General features: G+C 42.8%; 1 protein-coding gene across 1 annotated transcript; it reads left to right on the plus strand.

Moving 5' to 3' along the window:
- The first annotated feature begins 3,269 nt into the window (after positions 1–3,269).
- LOC103712889 (endonuclease 2-like) lies at positions 3,270–19,420 on the plus strand. The gene is made up of 10 exons (XM_039128769.1): positions 3,270–3,386; positions 4,233–4,242; positions 4,283–4,444; positions 17,450–17,557; positions 17,685–17,740; positions 17,829–17,912; positions 18,051–18,143; positions 18,352–18,419; positions 19,173–19,246; positions 19,326–19,420. The coding sequence occupies exons 1-10, from the start codon at positions 3,270–3,272 to the stop codon at positions 19,418–19,420; spliced, it is 867 nt and encodes a 288-aa protein (XP_038984697.1).
- Positions 19,421–21,032: the final 1,612 nt, after the last annotated feature.

Genomic DNA, 21,032 nt, shown 5'->3' on the forward strand with positions numbered 1-21,032 from the left:
TCCATCTCTGATCAGTGTAATCCAATAAAAAAAAAAGAGAGGCTCCAGAACCTATCCCTAGGACAAGAACCGGCAGAGTGGTGCCAAGTACCAAGTTAAACTTCATTTAAAGGCGAGCTATTGAAACACTTATTATTGCCATTACCAGTGAAGCTAATTCATGCCATACATGTGTATTGGAAGACCAACTGATTGGGTGGCATTTTATGCAGCACAGCATGCTGAAAATTTTATTTGAAGAAACCAGGCGGATGTTCCTCACCCACTGGGCTAGTTTTTTTTTTTTTTTTCTAATTTTCTTGGTTGTACTCATCTACGTTTAGTATGAGGTACCGGTGTACCAAAAGAAAAAAATGAAGCTAATCCACGTCTTCCCCTAATGCCGTGAGTTTGTTTTAGTCTGAAAGGCTTATGTGGGTATCTGCATATTTACAAATGAATCAATTTGTTCATGAGTATCTCAGTCTGAGATTACCAAGCTCAGACAGCTTTTATATCTCAGCTTGAGCCTAAATTGAAACTCTATCACCAAACGCAGCTCGAGCTCTGCTCCAATTTAAGCAGTCTTTTCATGTAACAGGTGAAGCTTAAGAAAGTTGTCCTACAGCTTGATTCGGCTTGTTTCCATCCTATGTGTAAGTATTCAAGCTTAGTTGGGCCAAGTATAATAAAGTTTGGTTACTAAGTGAGCTAGAATTTATTGAGCCGAATGCTAGAACGAAGCTGAGCTCCTCATCATTTATTAAATCAGGCTGGGCCAGGTACAGGTTGGGTCAATATGGATTGGATCAAAAATCTGTCAATCCCATCTTGGCCGACAAAATTAGATTCTAACACAACCTTTTTATTAAACTGATGACCCATCTTGTATAACATGTTTAATAAATGGATTGAATTAGGGTGGATGTGTTAAATAGAATTTAAGCAGGTTATAAGTGGATCTTGAATGGATTAAATAGATCTCGTCATCACTCCACTCTGCCCAACTACTGAATGGGTCAAATGGGTTAAATGGCTCAAAATTTTAAATATGCTTCTGGCTCGTTCAATAAATGGGCTAGACCTGGTCAAATGACCTAGTTTGCCCAACATGAACCTGATTAAAGCGGCTCAGTTATTCATTGGGTCATCAAGTATCGCTAATAAATAATTCTAAAAAAAGTGCATTAATGAGAAATGACTTTATCAATAAGTGTATCAAGTGTAACATTGAACGATGTTTAAGCATATTCATATTTTGATAGTAGCATCCATATCCACTTTGAGGCCTTGGGTTTAGATTCTTGCAATGGCATGACCATTATACTTCTAAAAAAATGTGGAGCTTCAAGAAAACCATTCAGTGAAATTCATAAATAATCACCACATTCTCTAGATGAAAATGTTCGCATCAAAACAATAATCGGTGAGCTCTTATCGGCCGATGAAAATTTACATCACATAGTTGCATTTCAGCTGTGGGGGCCATTAAATTATGATTTTCGAGTATAGTAAGGTCATTAGCTAGACCAAGCCACCACCTTAGTATTTCAGTCATAGCCCACAAAATATCTTGGTGCCACATCACACTCCATCAGCTTAAACAAGTGCACTGCATATTAGGGAGACTCTTTTTGGAAACCATGTTGCGACTACCTGCTACTGCTGAATTTTAATTGAGCTTGCATGGGAATAAGTTAAGCTAATTATTGGAACAATTGATTATGAGAATTATTTGTTTAAGATTTTGATTTAAATTGATCAAAGAATTATCATTATTACTTGAGATTATATGCATGCTTGTATGGTCCGCCATACAGGTATGTGGCGTTTGTTGCACTTCCAGTTCGAGGCATGACATACCATATATATTGTAGTTGACAACACCGAGATGATGGCCAGGTTGCCATATAACGTGCATATCATTGTACCAATGTGCCACATCTATGATCTAGTACCCATGGGTAAAAAAGAACCTTTGATTCAAAAGAGTTACAAAAGATGATTTGATTCAAAAACAATTGCAACTCCTTTGTTGCAGACAGTCCATAGACAAATGACATCTTGATGGCTGGAAACAATAATCATCGACTGCAAAATCTTTCAGCTGAAAATTGGTAATCCGTCACCAAACATGTTCCATGGCACCACCTCCGGTGACCGTGTTGGAGTTGGTGATGGCTATGGGAGGCCCAAATGGTCGGCGCAGGTAACAGGTAAGTCGATGGAGTAGGAGAAGTATTCAGAGCTAGGGAAGATTAAAACTTTGGTTGGAAAATATTGGGATGGAGATCAACAATCACATGGTTGAGAAAGGCAAAGATTTATTAATTTTTACCCATTAATTCTAGTCCCCTAACGGACGCCATTAGAACAGCATTAAGAGAGGTAATAATTATTTTTTTATTTTTAATTCAGCTATGGTAGAAGAGTTAAGAGGGGGAATCATAATTGCAACCGAGAAATGGTTTTTCAGTAGAAAAAAGGCATTTTTTTCAAAAAACATTTAGTTGCCATAATTACTGAAGAATCTATTAATGCGAATACATACAAAAGAAAAACAAAAGTGTTTGTCCTTTTTTTTTGGACAAGCCATATATCGCTGTTTCTTTCCCTGTTATTTTATGATGATTAAGTTTGTATTTGTAATATGAATTTAATAGGTTAGTAAGAGTAGAAATTAAATTTGGGATGCTTTAGGAAAGGAGAGAAAATTAAGAAAGACACCCGTTATGCCTTATTGATTTCAGATTTCATTAATACAGTAACTCAGATATGGTTTTCATTTAATCTAATTAATTGCTATATTCATTGAATGTTATAATAGAAAAGTAAACAAGCCATAACGCCTAATCCCATATAGTTTATGAATCCCTACATATAATCTTTATATAGTGTCTCCATGTATTAAGTTATTAACAAGAGTATAAGCCGTGCTCATTGCATGAGAAAGATGAAGCGGATGAAAGAAATGGCTATCACATAATTATTATTCTTAAAAAATTTTATAGGTATCTCTTCTATTTAGACGTGGACGACAAGAACTCATACAATTTATTTTTTTAGAACTACTATAAATAAAAGTCAAATATTTTGAATTAATTGCTCTATACTTTTGGAGAAAAGGATTACGGCTCCTCCGGATTTTCCATTTCAGTTATGATGGTATGATGATACATTCTCCCTGTCTTAACTCGAGATCTCTTTTTTGGTAACTATTACGAATCGTATGCATAAATTCAAACGACAGTGCACTACTGCTGCATCATTCAGCACGCCTCCGAAGAGAGATGGCCTCTGGCTCTGGAATCCAGATACCAGTTCTCATCCTTCTGCTCTTCTCATTCCCGGCTATCATCCATGGCTGGGGAACAGATGGCCACTTGACTGTGTGCCAGATAGCACAGGTAGGTTTCTCCTGCTACAAATACTAGTCTTTCCTGTTGATAGCATTCATCATCTACATACGTAAAAAAAAAAAAAATTATTTTCATTTTTGATGTAATATCCATGTTAAACCTATAGTAAACTACATGCCACATGGCCCATTTCATGATTAATGGTCTGCATGCATGATCTTACATCATCATGTAGACGACATACTACACCATTCATCTTCTCATTTTTAGGTTAAACAAAAATCGTAGAAGCTACTCTGCATGGTCACCAGTTCACCACAAAAGCACGCAAATTACTATTCAGGATTGTCACCAGTTCGCCACAAAAGCATATGGCTTAAGCCATAAACAACACACGCAATTCATTTTTCTCCAAACACCATGATACTTTTCATGGGAGATAAAAGAACGGCTATATGACTATGCTACGCTTTTGTAATTCCTTGCAGCATATCCACACAAAAAAAGACAGGGATTGTAACTTCCATGCAAAAGAAGGATTGACCCCACTTCATGCGATTCCACTCAGATCACCCATCACACATATCTCAAAGCATATCAAAATCTACTATTTATTTGTCTACATAGATCTCAAAGCAACTAGTGGATAATTCAATGATTACTTCATGCGAAGGAAGATGAACCCTTCTTTTGCCAACCTCGACTTGCTTGAATATTATTAAGGTTATAATGATCGTTTGCACAAAAATAAATTTATAATTATATTTTCTCTCTTTGTTCTCAATTTCTACATTAACTTTACCATTATGGATTATAAATTCTTATCTTGCTGATACCGTAGCCATGCTTGTAAATTTGACCAATAATATGAGTATCTTTTTATTTGGTGTTTAGGAACGTCTAAGTGATGCTGCGGCGGCAGCAGTAAAGGAACTGCTTCCAAGCTAATGCTGCGGCGGCAGCAGTGAAGGAACTGCTTCCAAGCTATGCTGATAACGATCTAAGCAGCCTTTGCTCGTGGGCAGACAGGATTAAGTTCCGCTACCGGTGGTCATCGGAACTTCACTACATTAACACACCATACGTCTGCAATTACAACTTCAACAGTAAGCAGCAATATTCATTCTGTTTGCATCTGTACAAGCATTGTGAACATTTTAGTTTGCATCTAAGTAGCTTAAAGGTGCCTCAATGAACTCGAAAACTTTCACTACATAACCTTAATTATGTTAGCTACATACTGAAGTACTTAAAAATTAGAGTTTCTACTGAAAGATAAAAATGGCTTTGGTTATTAATTTTATTTTATCTTTCTCTTCATCTACTATTTTTGTTTCTAATATTAAGTATAAGATATCGAAGGATAAATATTAATATGTTTCTACTAAAAGGTTTTATGATTAATTCATGATATCAAAAAAAAAAAAAAATTAAAAATAACTCAAATTTGTAAATCATTTAGAAAGGGATGTTGCTATGATCATTGTCGCTTGCATACCTTTGCCTATAACAATAGCTACCAGGCAAGTATTCAGATGGCTCCTTATGAGGCTTTATATGGTAGGAAGTGTAGATCACCTATCTGTTGGGATGATGTGGGGGAGAGGAAGATTCTGGGTCCAGAGATTATTCAGCAGACAGTGGAGAAGGTCCAGCTGATCAGAGAGCGACTTCGGGCAGCTTAAAGCAGACAGAAGAGTTATGCTGATATCAGGAGGCGGGATCTGGAATTCCAAATCGGAGATCATGTTTTTCTCAGAGTGTCCCCTTCTAAAGGGGTAATGCGATTTGGAGTTCGGGGTCAGCTCAGCCCGAGATATGTGGGACCATTCGAGATTCTCGAGAGAGTTGGAGCTGTTGCTTATAAGCTGGCACTTCCACCTACTTTATCGGGGTTCATTCTGTTTTCCATGTCTCTATGTTGAGGAGGTATATTGCTGATCCCAGTCATGTGATTGAAATGGCACTTTTGCAGCTCCACGCAGATCTTTCTTATGTTGAGCAGCCTATCCGTATAGTGGATAGGAAGGACCAAGTTTTGAGGAGGTGCACGATTCTTTATGTAAAGGTGCAGTGGAGCAATCACAGTGAGAGAGAAGCTACTTGGGAGCTGGAGGAGGAGATGAGAGAAAAGTTTCCTGCCTTGTTCTTGGATTGAGATATGTTTTAATTTCGAGGACGAAATTTCTTTTAGTTGGTTAGAGTGTAAAGATTTGAATTTGGGCCCGTCCTTGGGCCCAACGAACTGAAGTCGGCAATGGGTAGTCGGCAATGGGTGCCTGTCACGCCCCGAACCCGAACCTAGGCCCGGGACGCGCCAGACGCCGCACACCCGCACGGCGGACCGCACGGGCGTGCAAGGCTGAATAATCAGACACTCAAGTCACAACATCAGATCACAATATCAATACTAAAAATCTATCATTTATGATAATCAAATCAATAATTCAATTTCAAATGTCTCAAATAAAGTTGATAACATTTATTTACAAGATCAATTACTTATGACAAAATGAATTTAAATCTATCTATGTCCAGTGTCATAAGTCCTCTCCTCCCGAATCCCCCATCAATCATCTCCTGCAATTATGTCAAAAACAGGTATGAGCTACAACAGCTCAGTAGGTAACAACATGCATAAAGTCACGATAACATGTATTAAAGCATATGCAATGTAACTACAGGTCATGTGCACAAAATAAATATGATGATCCGCAAACCAGTCCGATACTCAAGTAATATATATATACCATCTCAGTCTATCACATCACGCATAACATAATCTACAGATCAAACCGCATGACTACGGCCACATCATCCAGTGGCATGGTCACACCGAAGTGTCAACACTCTGCTCCTAATGGAGCCCTGCACCGCAGTGCTGCACCCCAGGGTGCCCAATCTCTGCTCCTCAGAACATGCTCCGCAGAGCCAAAACACCCCATAGTGCCGGAACTAGTTCCTCATACAAGTCGACAGGGCCAACGTTTCCACCCCATTGGCGGGAATCCTAGACAATAGTCACGCGGTCTCCAAAATCACATCCACAATTTTCAACAATCAAACTTAATATAAACATAAGTTTTCAAAACCAATATCTACATAATAGATTTTCAGATGATCGATTTCCAGTCAAAAACATGCTTCTAAATAATAATGATGCCAAGAATATAAAACATATCAATATGCTGGAAATAATCATACACATATGCATAATACATGTAAATCATACTTTGAGCAAGGTTACCTACCTGGGCTCGCTTAAAAATCCCTGCCACAGATATCACGAACCCCTGATATAAACATAAATATTAATTATTTAATTAATTAAGAAACATAATTTAAACTAATTCCAATCTCCTAAACTCCTAAGTTCATAGATCCAAGAATAAGTAAACTAGATCTCAAAAATCAGAGTTCTTTAGACCCAAACCAATTGTGGCCCAACACAAATTAGACCCAAATGAACCAAACCAGATTACAGGTCCAAATCAGATCTCGGGCCCAAACCAAACCAGCCCACAAATCCAATCAGACCCAACTCAGCCCAAAAACAGATCCCTAGCCCAACCCAAACCAGGTCTGACCAGACCAGATTAGATTAAATCTTGACGAACCAGATTACACTCAAATCAGGCTAACCCCAATTTCTGACTCAGATCCAAACCATAACCCAAACCTATTCACTCAAATTCAGATCAAACCCAATACAAGGATTAGGTGGAACCGGTTCATAATCTAAACCGGTTCATGGTCTGATCCCCACTTGAGGCACGGAAATCAAAGCAAGGACAAGCACCCAGCCGGAAGAAGAAGAAGAAGAAGAAGAAGAAGAAGAAAAAGAAGGAGAAGAGGAAGAAGAAGGAGAAGAAAAAGAAGAAAGGAAGAAGGGGGGGGGGGTGGCTGGTGGCTCCGGTCGGCCCTCGGCGGCCGACCGTGGCCCTCGGCGGCGGCGCTCGGCCAGCCGCCGTCGGCTACCCCACCTTCACAGGCGGCACCGAACGGGAAGAAGAAGAGAAGAAGGAGAGAGAGAGAGGAAGAAAAGGGAGGAAAGAGAGGGAGACCGGGGCTGGAAGCCCGGCCCCCGTTCACCCACCTCCGGCCGAACCCATTTCGGTCGGATTGACCCCGGCCGGCCGCCGTCGGCCGGCCGAATCTCCCAAAAAGGAACTTCCCCGAAACAGGGGAAGTAAAACTCATTGATTCCCATCGTTTCTCTCCCCTTAAATTCAAAAAAATAGGCCTACGTTGTCTTGCTCACCTCCGGTCGTCGACGAGTGTTTCTCCGGCGGCGATGGCGGCTCCGGCGACGACGGGGCTCCGGCGATCTTCTCAAAAGAGGGGAAAAAGAAGAGGAAGGGATGGGTTCTCAGAGAAGAAAAAGAGAGGGAGAGAGAGAGAGAGAGAGGGAGAGGGAAGAGGGGAAGAGGGAAGAGGGGGGGGGCTTGCGGAGATCACGCTGGCCGTTCGGCCGGCGTGTTCATCGTGGGAAGACCACGATGAACAGACTGAAGTCGGCATCCATTGCCGACTTCAGTTCATTGGGCCCAAGAATGGGCCCAATTTCAGGTCCTTACACTCTAACCAACAAAAAAAAAATTTCGTCCTCGAAATTAAAAACATACCTCAATCCGAGAATAAGGCTGGATACTTCTCTCTCATCTCCTCCTCCAGCTCCCAGGTGGCTTCTCTCTCACTATGATTGCTCCACTGGACCTTGACATATGGGATAGTGCGTCTTCTCAAGACTTGGTCCTTCCTATCCACTATACGGACAGGCTGCTCCACATATGTAAGATCGGCGCGAAGCTGCAAAGGTGCCACATCAATCACATGATTTGGATCAGCAATATACTTCCTCAGCATGGAGACATGAAATACAGAATGAACTCCCGATAGAGCAGGTGGAAGTGCCAGTCTATAAGCAACAGATCCAACTCTCTCGAGAATCTCGAAGGGTCCCACATATCTCGGACTGAGCTTGCCTCGAACTCCAAACCGCATGATCCCTTTAGAAGGGGATACTCTGAGGAACACATGATCTCCGACCTGAAATTCCAATTCCCGCCTCCTGATATCTGCATAGCTTTTCTGTCTGCTCTGAGCTGCTCGGAGTCGTTCTCTGATCAACTGAATCTTTTTCACTGTCTGCTGCACCATCTCTGGGCCCAAGATCTTCCTCTCCCCCACATCATCCCAACAGATAGGCGATCTGCACTTCCTACCATATAGAGCCTCATAAGAAGCCATCTGTATGCTTGCCTGGTAGCTATTATTATAAGCAAACTCTACCAGTGACAAGTGATGATCCCAAGAGCCCCTCATATCAATAGAGCAGGCTCTCAGCATATCCTCTAGAATCTGGATGGTCCTCTCAGACTGTCCATCTGTCTGTGGATGAAAGGCTGTACTGAAGCTAAGGGTGGTCCCCAAAGCTCTGTGCAAGCTGCCCCAGAAATGTGCCACAAACCGAGAATTTCTGTCTGATACAATGGATACTGGAACTCCGTGCAGCCGTATTATCTGCTCGATATATAATTCTGCCAGCTTCTCCAGTGTCATCCCAGTCTTAATTGCCAGAAAATGAGCTGTTTTGGTCAGTCTGTCTACGATCACCCAGACTGAATCATGACCTCTAAGGGTACGAGGTAGCCCTGATACGAAATCCATAGTGATATGCTCCCATTTCCACTCTGGAATCGGCAGAGGCTGTAGCATACCTACTGGTCTCTGATGCTCAATCTTAACTTGCTGACAAGTTAAGCATTGAGATACATGCTGGGCAATCTCCCTCTTCATGTAATTCCACCAAAACACCGCTTTCAGATCCTTGTACATCTTGGTACTGCCTGGGTGCACTGTATATCCCGTACTGTGAGCTTCATCCATGATTTCCTTCTTCAGACCAGGATTATCTGGAACACAGACTCTGTTAATAAACCTCAAAGAGCCATCTTCATGTATACGGAAATCTGACTGTGTACCAGACTCGATATCCCTCCTGATCTTCTGGAGTCGAGGGTCATCAACTTGCGCTGCCTTAATTTTATCAATAAGTGTAGGCTGGACTCGCAAGTTTGCCAATTTCATAGTAGCCTCATGTAGATACACCTCTATCTCTGCTCTCCTCAGATCTTCCAGAATATTCTTCTGAGTAGTAATCAAGGCTGCAATATTCCCTGAAGATTTTCGGCTCAGTGCATCTGCTACTACATTTGCCTTTCCAGGGTGATAGTGGATAGTCAGATCATAATCTTTTAACAACTCCAGCCACCTCCTCTGTCTCATGTTCAGCTCTTTTTGAGTAAAGAGATATTTCAGGCTTTTATGATCAGTATATACCTGACATGTCTCTCCATACAAATAGTGCCTCCATATTTTCAGAGCAAATACAACTGCTGCAAGCTCGAGATCATATGTGGGATAGTTTTCTTCATAAGGCTTGAGTTGTCTAGAGGCGTAGGCAATAACTTTTCCATTCTGCATCAGCACACAGCCCAAACCCTTCTTGGAGGCATCACTGTAAATAGTATAATCAACACCCGTGACTGGCAGAGTCAAAATAGGTGCTGACACTAGCCGGCGCTTCAATTCCTCGAAGCTCTTCTCACACTGATCCGACCACTCGAATTTCACTCCTTTGCGAGTGAGTCGAGTCAAGGGCCCAGCAATACTAGAGAAGCCTTCTACAAATCTTCTGTAATAGCCGGCTAATCCAAGAAAACTGCGGATCTCTGATACATTTGTCGGTCTGCTCCAGTCAACTACAGCTTCGATCTTCTTCGGGTCAACCATAATTCCTTCTTTAGATACCACATGCCCCAAGAACATCACCTGATCCAGCCAGAACTGACATTTCTTCAGTTTCCCATACAATTGATTCTGTCTCAAAATTTCCAAAACAATTTTCAAGTGTTGCTCATGCTCAGTATGACTCTTGGAATAGATTAAGATGTCATCAATAAACACAATTACAAATTTGTCCAAGAAAGGTTTAAATACCCTGTTCATCAGATCCATAAATGCAGCTGGAGCATTTGTCAACCCGAAAGGCATCACCAGATACTCATAATGGCCATATCTGGTGCGGAAGGCAGTCTTGGCTATATCAGACTCCTTTATCCTCAACTGATGATATCCAGATCGCAGATCAATCTTTGAAAACACCTGGGCACCCTGAAGCTGATCAAACAAGTCATCAATCCGGGGCAGGAGGTACCTGTTCTTGATAGTCACTTTGTTAATTTCTCGGAAATCAATGCATAGCCTCATACTGCCGTCCTTCTTCCTCACAAATAACACTGGTGCACCCCAAGGAGAGACACTGGGTCGAATGAAACCCAGATCCAATAGCTCCTGCAACTGTTCCTTCAGTTCTTTTAGTTCAGCAGGGGCCATTCTGTAAGGAGGTCTAGATATGGGTGCCGTACCAGGGTTTAGATCAATGGCAAATTCCACCTCTCTAACTGGTGGTAAACCAAGAAGCTCATCAGGGAAAACATCAGGGTATTCTCTGACCACGGGTATGTCTTCAATTTTCTGTTCCGACTGCTCAGAATTCATGACGGCTGCCATATACACAGAGCACCCCTTCCTGAGAGACCGAATACCCTATAAGGCTGCCACTATCTGAGGGGAGACACACCCTCCATCACCCACAAAATAAAACTCTTCAATGTCAGGGATTCGGAAAGTCACCCGCTTCGAGAAGCAGTCAATGGTAGCGTGATATATAGCTAACCAATCCATACCCAGAATTAAATCAAATTCATGTAAGTCCATAACAATAAGGTCAGCTTTCAAGTCTCTACCCTCTACAATTACTGGGCAAGACTTGCATATCAGTGAGGTGATCATCTTACCCCCAGCTGGGGTACTAACACATAATTCCCTCTCCAAGGGTGAGCAAAATATATCATGCTTATGCACATATGTAGATGAAATAAAAGAGTGTGTGGCCCCTGAGTTGAATGTGCATATGCATAAGTAGAATGTACTAATAAGGTACCTGTCACTGCCGTGTTGGATGCCTGAGCATCCTGCTGTGTCAGTGCATATATCCGTCCCTGGGTGCGAGACCCTCCTCCTGTCTGCTGTCTGGGAGCGGCTGGCTGAGAAATCTGTGCTGGATCAGGGGGAATCTGTCGCTGAGGAGCCCTAGCGCTCGGTGGCCTCTGCACAGATCCGGCCCGGGGACAACTAGAAATCCTGTGGCCCGGCTGACCACACCCATAACAGACAATAGTCCTAGACTGGGTCTGAGGACACTGAGCCATCTTGTGGCCCTGTTGGCCACATCTGTAACATGCTCCAACGCTGGGCCGTCTCCGGGGACAATCAATGGCCTTGTGTCCAATCTGACTGCAAAAATAACAGGCTCCTGATATCACCCGGTGCTCTGGTGCAGTCCTCCCAGGTGGAGCTCGCTGCCCTGCTCCGTGACGGATCTGCACGGGTCGGCGTACATGCCGCTCACTATCCGAATCAGAATCTCTGGCCCTCTTCAGCCTCCCTTTATGTGCTTCCTGCGTCTCTTTCCAGATAATCTCCATATTCTTCGCTCTGTCTACAAGATCATCATAGTCGGTCCACTGGACAGCAGCCAAGCCTCGACGCAGGTGGGGTCTCAATCCCTCCTCAAATCTACTCATCCTGGCTACAGGGTCCTGGACGAGGGAGGGTGCAAAACGAGACAGTCTATCGAACTCTGCCTCGTAATCCTCAACTGACATACTCCCCTGAGAGAGACTCAGGAACTCTCTCTCCAACTCTCTGACATGGCTGGACGGAAAATATTTGGAATAAAAAGCCGTCCGAAATCCAGCCCAAGTCACAGTCCCGATATCCTGTATCATGGTCCGCTCCACTGACTCCCACCAGTGGTGTGCCCGGTCCTGGAGCATATAAGTAGCATATCTGACTCTCTCCTCCTCGGTGCATCCCATGGCCCTGAAGGCCTTCTCCATCTCGTCAAGCCAGTGTTCGGCCTCCTGGGGATCTGTGGTTCCCTTGAAGGCCGGAGGAGCCAACTTCCGGAATTCTGCAATGCTCCTCCCCTGATCCGACGAGCTAGCAGAGGGATGCTGTGGCTGTGGGTCCCTCTGCTGTCTGACCAGCCCAATCACCTCCCTGACCAGTTCCAATATTGGGGTCGATCCTCCCGCCTGATCCTGCTCTGGTCGGTCTAAAACTGTCGGAGCAATCTCCTCTTCCTGAACTCACTCAGCTGGGCGAGGAGTCGCCGGATCATCTCCCATCGTCTCAATCAGACGACGAGGTGGTACACGAGCACGGCGGGGCGGCATCCTGATACAGACATAATACCACAAGTTAGGGTTAAGTCAAAAATCATCCTATGAGTTTACTACCCCACTCTCATTTCCTCACATGTGTCCCTATGCTCCTAGGGTTTTCATTAGTTATTGTTCTTTTGTTCTGATGTCCCTAGTGATCGTTAACCTAAGCTCTGATACCACTAAAATCTGTCACGCCCCGAACCCGAACCTAGGCCCGGGACGCGCCAGACGCCGCACACCCGCACGGCGGACCGCACGGGCGTGCAAGGCTGAATAATCAGACACTCAAGTCACAACATCAGATCACAATATCAATACTAAAAATCTATCATTTATGATAATCAAATCAATAATTCAATTTCAAATGTCTCAAATAAAGTTGATAACATTTATTTACAAGATCAATTACTTATGACAAAATGAATCTAAATCTATCTATGTCCAGTGTCATAAGTCCTCTCCTCCCGAATCCCCCATCAATCATCTCCTGCAATTATGTCAAAAACAGGTATGAGCTACAACAGCTCAGTAGGTAACAACATGCATAAAGTCACGATAAAATGTATTAAAGCATATGCAATGTAACTACAGGTCATGTGCACAAAATAAATATGATGATCCGCAAACCAGTCCGATACTCAAGTAATATATATATACCATCTCAGTCTATCACATCACGCATAACATAATCTACAGATCAAACCGCATGACTACGGCCACATCACCCAGTGGCATGGTCACACCGAAGTGTCAACACTCTGCTCCTAATGGAGCCCTGCACCGCAGTGCTGCACCCCAGGGTGCCCAATCTCTGCTCCTCAGAGCATGCTCCGCAGAGCCAAAACACCCCATAGTGCCGGAACTAGTTCCTCATACAAGTCGACAGGGCCAACGTTTCCACCCCATTGGCGGGAATCCTAGACAATAGTCACGCGGTCTCCAAAATCACATCCACAATTTTCAACAATCAAACTTAATATAAACATAAGTTTTCAAAACCAATATCTACATAATAGATTTTCAGATGATCGATTTTCAGTCAAAAACATGCTTCTAAATAATAATGATGCCAAGAATATAAAACATATCAATATGCTGGAAATAATCATACACATATGCATAATACATGTAAATCATACTTTGAGCAAGGTTACCTACCTGGGCTCGCTTAAAAATCCCTGCCACAGATATCACGAACCCCTGATTAAACATAAATATTAATTATTTAATTAATTAAGAAACATAATTTAAACTAATTCCAATCCCCTAAACTCCTAAGTTCATAGATCCAAGAATAAGTAAACTAGATCTCAAAAATCAGAGTTCTTTAGACCCAAACCAATTGTGGCCCAACACAGATTAGGCCCAAATGAACCAAACCAGATTACAGGTCCAAATCAGATCTCAGGCCCAAACCAAACCAGCCCACAAATCCAATCAGACCCAACTCAGCCCAAAAACAGGTCCCTAGCCCAACCCAAACCAGGTCTGACCAGACCAGATTAGATTAAATCTTGACGAACCAGATTACACTCAAATCAGGCTAACCCCAATTTCTGACTCAGATCCAAACCATAACCCAAACCTATTCACTCAAATTCAGATCAAACCCAATACAAGGATTAGGTGGAACCGGTTCATAATCTAAACCGGTTCATGGTCTGATCCCCACTTGAGGCACGGAAATCAAAGCAAGGACAAGCACCCAGCCGGAAGAAGAAGAAGAAGAAGAAGAAGAAAAAGAAGGAGAAGAGGAAGAAGAAGGAGAAGAAAAAGAAGAAAGGAAGAAGGGGGGGGGGGGGGGGGTGGCTGGTGGCTCCGGTCGGCCCTCGGCGGCCGACCGTGGCCCTCAGCGGCGGCGCTCGGCCAGCCGCCGTCGGCTACCCCACCTTCACAGGCGGCACCGAACGGGAAGAAGAAGAGAAGAAGGAGAGAGAGAGAGGAAGAAAAGGGAGGAAAGAGAGGGAGACCGGGGCTGGAAGCCCGGCCCCCGTTCAACCACCTCCGGCCGAACCCATTTCGGCCGGATTGACCCCGGCCGGCCGCCGTCGGCCGGCCGAATCTCCCAAAAAGGAACTTCCCCGAAACAGGGGAAGTAAAACCCATTGATTCCCATCGTTTCTCTCCCCTTAAATCCAAAAAAATAGGCCTACGTTGTCTTGCTCACCTCCGGTCGTCGACGAGTGTTTCTCCGGCGGCGATGGCGGCTCCGGCGACGACGGGGCTCCGGCGATCTTCTCAAAAGAGGGGAAAAAGAAGAGGAAGGGATGGGTTCTCAGAGAAGAGAAAGAGAGGGAGAGAGAGAGAGAGAGAGAGGGAGAGGGAAGAGGGGAAGAGGGAAGAGGGGGGGGGCTTGCGGAGATCACGCTGGCCGTTCGGCCGGCGTGTTCATCGTGGGAAGACCACGATGAACAGACTGAAGTCGGCATCCATTGACGACTTCAGTTCATTGGGCCCAAGAATGGGCCCAATTTCAGGTCCTTACAGTGCCGACTTCAGTTTGTTCATCGTGGTCATCCCCACGATAACCACGCCGGCCGAACGGCCAGCGAAACCCCCGCACCCCTCTCCTCTCTCTCTCTCTCTCTCTCTCTTCGTTAAAGAGAGTTTAGGAACTCTCAGAGGAGCCCCCATCTCTCTAAAAAAAAAAAAAATTAAGCTTTCCCCTCTTCTTTTTCCCTCTTCTTGAGAGGACCACCGGAGCCACCGTCGCCGCCGGGAATCTACTCGTCGACGACCGGAGGTGAGAAAGACAACCTATTTACTATTTTTTTATGGATTTAAGGAGAGAAGAATGATGGTATGTCAATCGGTTTCACTTCTCCTATTTCGGAAAAGTTTTTGTGAGTTTCGGCCGGCCGACGGTGGCCGGCCGGAGTTAATCCGGGCCGAAATGAGTTCGGCCGGAGGTGGACGAACGGGGGGCCGGGCTTTCCAGCCCCGGTCTCTTTCTTCCCTCCCTTTCTTCCTCTCCTTCTTCTGTTCTTCTTCTCTTCCGCTGCTCGTGACAGCGGCGTGGCCGACGATGGCTAGCCGAGCGCCGCCGCCGAGGGCCACGATCGGCCGCCGAAGGCCGACCGGAACCACCAGCCACCCTCCCTTCTTCCTTTCTTCCCCTTCTTCTTCTTCTTCTTCTTCTTCTCTTTCTTCTTCTTCTTCTTCTTTCTTCTTCCTGGGTTTTTCTTGCTTTGATTTCCGTTCCTCATTGTGGATCAGACCCTGAGCCGGTTGAGGCTATGAACCGGTTCCACCTATTCCTTGAATTGGGTTTGATCTGAGTCTGAGTGAATGGGTTTTGGTTATGGTTTGAATCTGAGTCAGAAATTTGGGTTAGTCTGATTTGAGTGTAATCTGGTTCGTTAAGATTGATCTAATCTGGTTTGATCAGATCTGGTTTGGGTTGGACTGGGGATTTGTTTTTGGGTTGAGTTGGACCTGATTGGATCTGTGGGCTGGTTTGTTTTGAGCCCGAAATCTGATCTAGACCTGTAATCTGTTTTGGTTCAATTGGGCCTAATCTGTTTTGGGCCACAATTGGTTTTGGGTTTAAGGGATTCTGATTTTGGGATTTTGGTTTACTTGTTCTTAGGGTCTATGTTTGATCTTAGGGGCCCATTCTTGGATCTATGAACTTAGGAGTTTAAGGGATTGGAAATAGTTTAAATTATGTTTCTTAATTAATTAAATAATTAATGTTTATGTTTTAATCAGGGGTTCGTGATATCTGTGGCAGGGATTGTTAAGCTAGCCCAGGTAGGTGACCTATTGCTTTAAAGTAGAATTTTAACATGTATCTTGCATAGGTTGATGTTATAATTTATTATTGGCATTATGTGATAGAATTAGAATTAAATATTTAATTTTATAAACTGTTATGTGCTTTACTATTGGGAGTATGATCATGACTTTGATTTGGAAATTTACCATGCGGAAAATTGATTTATTGATTTTTAAAACCGCGTGACTATAGTCTAGGCCCCGCCAATAGGATGATACGTTGGCCCTGTCGACTTGTACTGAGGAACTAGTTCCGACACTGCGACCACCGGTGATAGAATGGTGGCGGCACAGGGGTGCGTTTTACTCTTCGGAGCGGCTCGGTGGAGCGTGAGATTGGCATCAGGGGGTGGGGCACAGTGGTGCGTTGGCTTAGTGGAGCGGCTCTGCGGAGAGTTGTATTGGCACTTCGGTGTAACCATGCCACTGGGTGATGCGGCCGTAGTCATGCTGTTGAGTTATGTTGAGTCTCGGATCGGGTTTACGGTTTATCGTATGGATTTTTGGATTCATGAGTTTTAGCTGCTTTTTATATGCATCATGACTTGTTATATGATGACTTTATTGCATGATGTTGCCTACTGAGCTGTTAGCTCACTCCTACTATTTACATTTTTGCAGGTGATGACATATGATTATAGGGATTACGGGATGGAGTGATCTTGATGTATTTAGTTAGTAGATATTGACTTTTCTTTTGACATATGTATATGTGGACATTTGATATGAAAACTGAAATTTATTTTTATTTAGTTATTGATAGTTGATCTGATTTATCTACCTTGTGTGCCTGCGGGGTCCGCCCTGCAGGTGCGCGGCGTCTGCTCGCGTCCCGGGCCCCAGGTTCGGTGCGTGGTCTGATCTTCATATACAATGCCCATGTTCTCTCAATATAATTGAGACCCCACAAATTATCCAGAATATATATGTTCATTTCATATATTCCAGATGCTATTATTCTGGTATTACTTCCTCACTGCCATATGAAATTATTTTGATGAATAGTAAATAACGCTTGCAATTTTGAAATCCAAGCAGGAGACTGTAAGGATAAAAATGGGGAGAAAGGCAGATGTGTTTCAGGAGCAATCACAAATTACACCAATCAGCTTCTCACCTATGGAAACTCTTCTGCTGATAGTTCCTGTAACGTATTCCTAGATTTGCTCCTCGATTTTTTTTTATCAATTCAATCCTCACATGTATGACTGAATGAGAAAAGATGATCAATTGTTGCATGTTCATTGATCATTACAACCAACTGCTACTCCAGATAATCTCACAGAAGCACTTCTATTCCTCTCTCACTTCATGGGAGACATCCATCAGGTATGAAAGTTTCTTTAAAATCTCCGGCCCTCTTTCTTTCTTGTGCTTCAACTCTATATATCTTAAGGATCTGCCATGCAATCTGCAGCCACTACATGTAGGTTTTGCCTCAGATAAGGGAGGAAATACTATTGACGTCCATTGGTACAGAAGGAAAACAGTGGTCCATCATGTGAGTCTTATCGTTTCGTTCTTAGTTCCATAATTTTTTTTGTCAGCACCATTCTAATCAGTAGTTGCTTTAGAAGTCAGACAAGTACAATGACCGCAGTTTACAGAAATCTTAGTGCTTTAATTTGCCTTTATGCAGGCGTGGGATGATAACATTATTGAGACGGCAGAAGATCAATTCTACGAGTCCAACGTGGAAGATTTTGTCGATGCAATCAAAAAAAATATAACGGTATGCTATTTTTCTTTAAAAAAAAGTGTATGCCGTTGTGACCTTTCCCATCGATGGCCATCAGGTCCCCCAGTTCACCTCCAAATTAATATTTCGAACCACTTCTGAGTCTATTACAATAGCTAATGCATCTATTTGAAATTTGCTTATTGCTGATCTTCCATCCCTTAGCCCCCACCAGCTGATGTTTGGATTGTTTGAAACACAGGGAGACTGGTCTTATCAAGTTCGGAAATGGGAAAAATGCTCCAATAACGGCGTTGCATGCCCGGATATGTAAGTCACCCTTTGATTTTAATGAAAACAGATGATGGTGAACTTGATTGGAAAGTTTATGACCAATGGAACAGATCATGATGGTGAACTCTCCAAGTCTTTTCACTTTGCCTCTCTTTCGGTACTTCAGTTCTAATGGCTGGATGCAGGAGGCCGAATAACTTATAGTGGCTCATGCCTTGGACGGTGGCCGAATCCAATTACTTGAAGATCATGTCACACATTGAAATAAGATGTAAATCTATAATATCAAGTTCCAATATATAGTTACACTCAAAATACATAGAATATATTCAATCCCTGAGTTTTGTATTAACCGATCATTTTCATAAAACTTGGCGATCAAACATGTTAATAGGCTAGAGTGTATCACACAAATGGCATATCAGGAAGTTTGAAAAGCACAAAAAATGGCATCTAGTATATTGTATGTATGTGCATGCATCCTTGCGTTTTTGTTTAGAAGAAAATCACAGACTTGATCTGAGAAATTCCTAATGAATCCTTTGAGCTTTAAGGACATACCGAATTGCCGAATGTCTCTGAAATTGTACTGCTGAATAAGTTGTAGGCTGTTAAGAACAAAATTGAAACTAATATTTTGTGTCTATGTGTGCATGTGTGTGTGTATATATATATATGCGTATATATGCATGTGTGTATACATGCATATGCACTACAAAAAAAAAAAAAAAAGAATCTGAAACACGATACAACACATTCAAGCTCGAACATTTTTTTTAAATTCCACAGATATGCATCTGAAGGCATCACTGCAGCATGTGATTCGGCATACAAAGATGTGAAAGAAGATTCAGTGTTAGGAGGTATGTAAAGCAACCTCGATTATCTCCAGATTCTTCGTTTTGACAAAATGATAAGGACACGGTTGAGTGGTCCATGCAGATGACTATTTCCTCACCAGATTGCCGGTGGTAAGCTTGCGGCTGGCTCAAGGAGGAGTTAGGCTAGCCGCAACACTCAACCGGATTTTCGGATGAAGGCTCAAATCTCTCTCTCTCTCTCCCCTTATTTCCAGAAAAAATGATCAAATATTGTTTCTTTGGTGTTGTTCATTGAGATCTAGATGCAGTTAGCTATGAGAAACTTAGGGTGAGCTATTGAAACACTTTGTTATTTTCATTGCCAGTGAAGCTAATATTACCATGTCTGCCTCTAAAGCTGTGAGTTCGTTTTAGTCTGAAAGGCTTATGTGTGTACGTGCACGATTACAAACGAATCAATTTGCCCATGAATAAAGCTCATGCAGCTTTTACACCTCAGCTAGCAAATGACCTGAGCCTTAGTTGAATCTCTGTTATCAAACACAGCTATTCGAGCTCTGCTACAATTTAGGTAGCCCTTTCATATGCGTGAGCGCTCTCAAAACTTAATGGGGCCAAGTACAAACAGTGTGAGGATTACTAGTACCTGAGCTAGTATTCATTGGGCCGAACTGCTACAAGGAAGCTGAGCATCATGCTGCCATCCGTGGCATTCCTAGATCCGCACATTTGCAAGCGGGCCGGCACTTTTGGGTTCTTGTACGTTTCTAGGCCTCAAGCTGGATGCCTTCATAAAAAAATTATATATGTTTCTTTTTCTAAATTAATAAAGTATAAAGTACTTACTAGCAATGCACATGTAAAATGCACATTAAAGAACATATTAATAAAAACATGGATACGAAAAATAAGGTACGTGGTTTAGATAAATAGTATGGATGTTTTTATTTGTTTTTTTTTAATTTTAAAGGAAATTCAATTTGATGGAGTTTTGGATAAGAGATGGATGGAGATTTTCTTTTTAAATAGAGTTCAATTGATTTGAATATGTAGATATTGTTTTTTTTCTCTTAATATTGGTGAAAAGTGGAACTAAGAATATTCTAACCATAAAATTCGATAAATGAAATCTAAAACAATATATTTCTCTTTTATTTTAATAATATAGTATCAAAATAGACTGCCTTGAGATTTGTTACCATGATTCAAAATCCATCCAACATAGGTATAACATGTTGTTCCTACCACAAGTCGTGTGACATGACAGCATTCATCCAACATTATTATAACTTATATGGGACCAAAAAATCCAAAAAATACAATATAGCTAGCTTTTTTGAATGAGGTCCTGAGTTGTTATGGATATAGCATGTTGTGCCTACCACAGCTCATGTGGCATATCCGTCCAAAATATTGCTGTACTTGGTCGGTACAAGGACCAGTTCGATGAACTTGGAAAAAGAAAAGCAAAGAAAAGGCTGACTTGCCTCCAAAGTGGTCAGTTAGGGACAACAGGGTGCCGATGGGTAGAAAACAATGCAGCGAGATTGGTGACAATTCGTAGCCCAACAGAGCAAGGTACGATGCCTTAGCGCAGCACGTCCAGCGGTCTGGTTAGAGATCCAATTTGGAGTCAGTTGATGCCTATGGATTTTTCTTTCCCCCTATTCCAACTACTTGGTCATGGAGGGTCAGCAAGGTGTTTGGTTGCGTTGTCAAGTACTAGCTTTGGATACCCTGTATCTCCATTTGGATTCTTTGCACTTGATGGTCAAGGCGAAGATGACATTCAGTCCAAGGCGAAGATTATATTGAGTTGTAACAGAGT

The sequence above is a fragment of the Phoenix dactylifera genome, chromosome 8 (genome assembly GCF_009389715.1).
Source record: "Phoenix dactylifera cultivar Barhee BC4 chromosome 8, palm_55x_up_171113_PBpolish2nd_filt_p, whole genome shotgun sequence".
In the NCBI taxonomy this organism is placed as follows: Eukaryota; Viridiplantae; Streptophyta; class Magnoliopsida; order Arecales; family Arecaceae; genus Phoenix; species Phoenix dactylifera.

Bases quoted from the DNA above. Each gene is read 5' to 3' on its own strand.
- LOC103712889 (XM_039128769.1), top strand. From the start codon at position 3,270: ATGGCCTCTGGCTCTGGAATCCAGATACCAGTTCTCATCCTTCTGCTC. The intron at 17,741-17,828 runs GTATGAAAGTTT...TGCAATCTGCAG, and splicing joins TCATGGGAGACATCCATCAG to CCACTACATGTAGGTTTTGC. The intron at 19,247-19,325 runs GTATGTAAAGCA...TGGTCCATGCAG, and splicing joins AGAAGATTCAGTGTTAGGAG to ATGACTATTTCCTCACCAGA.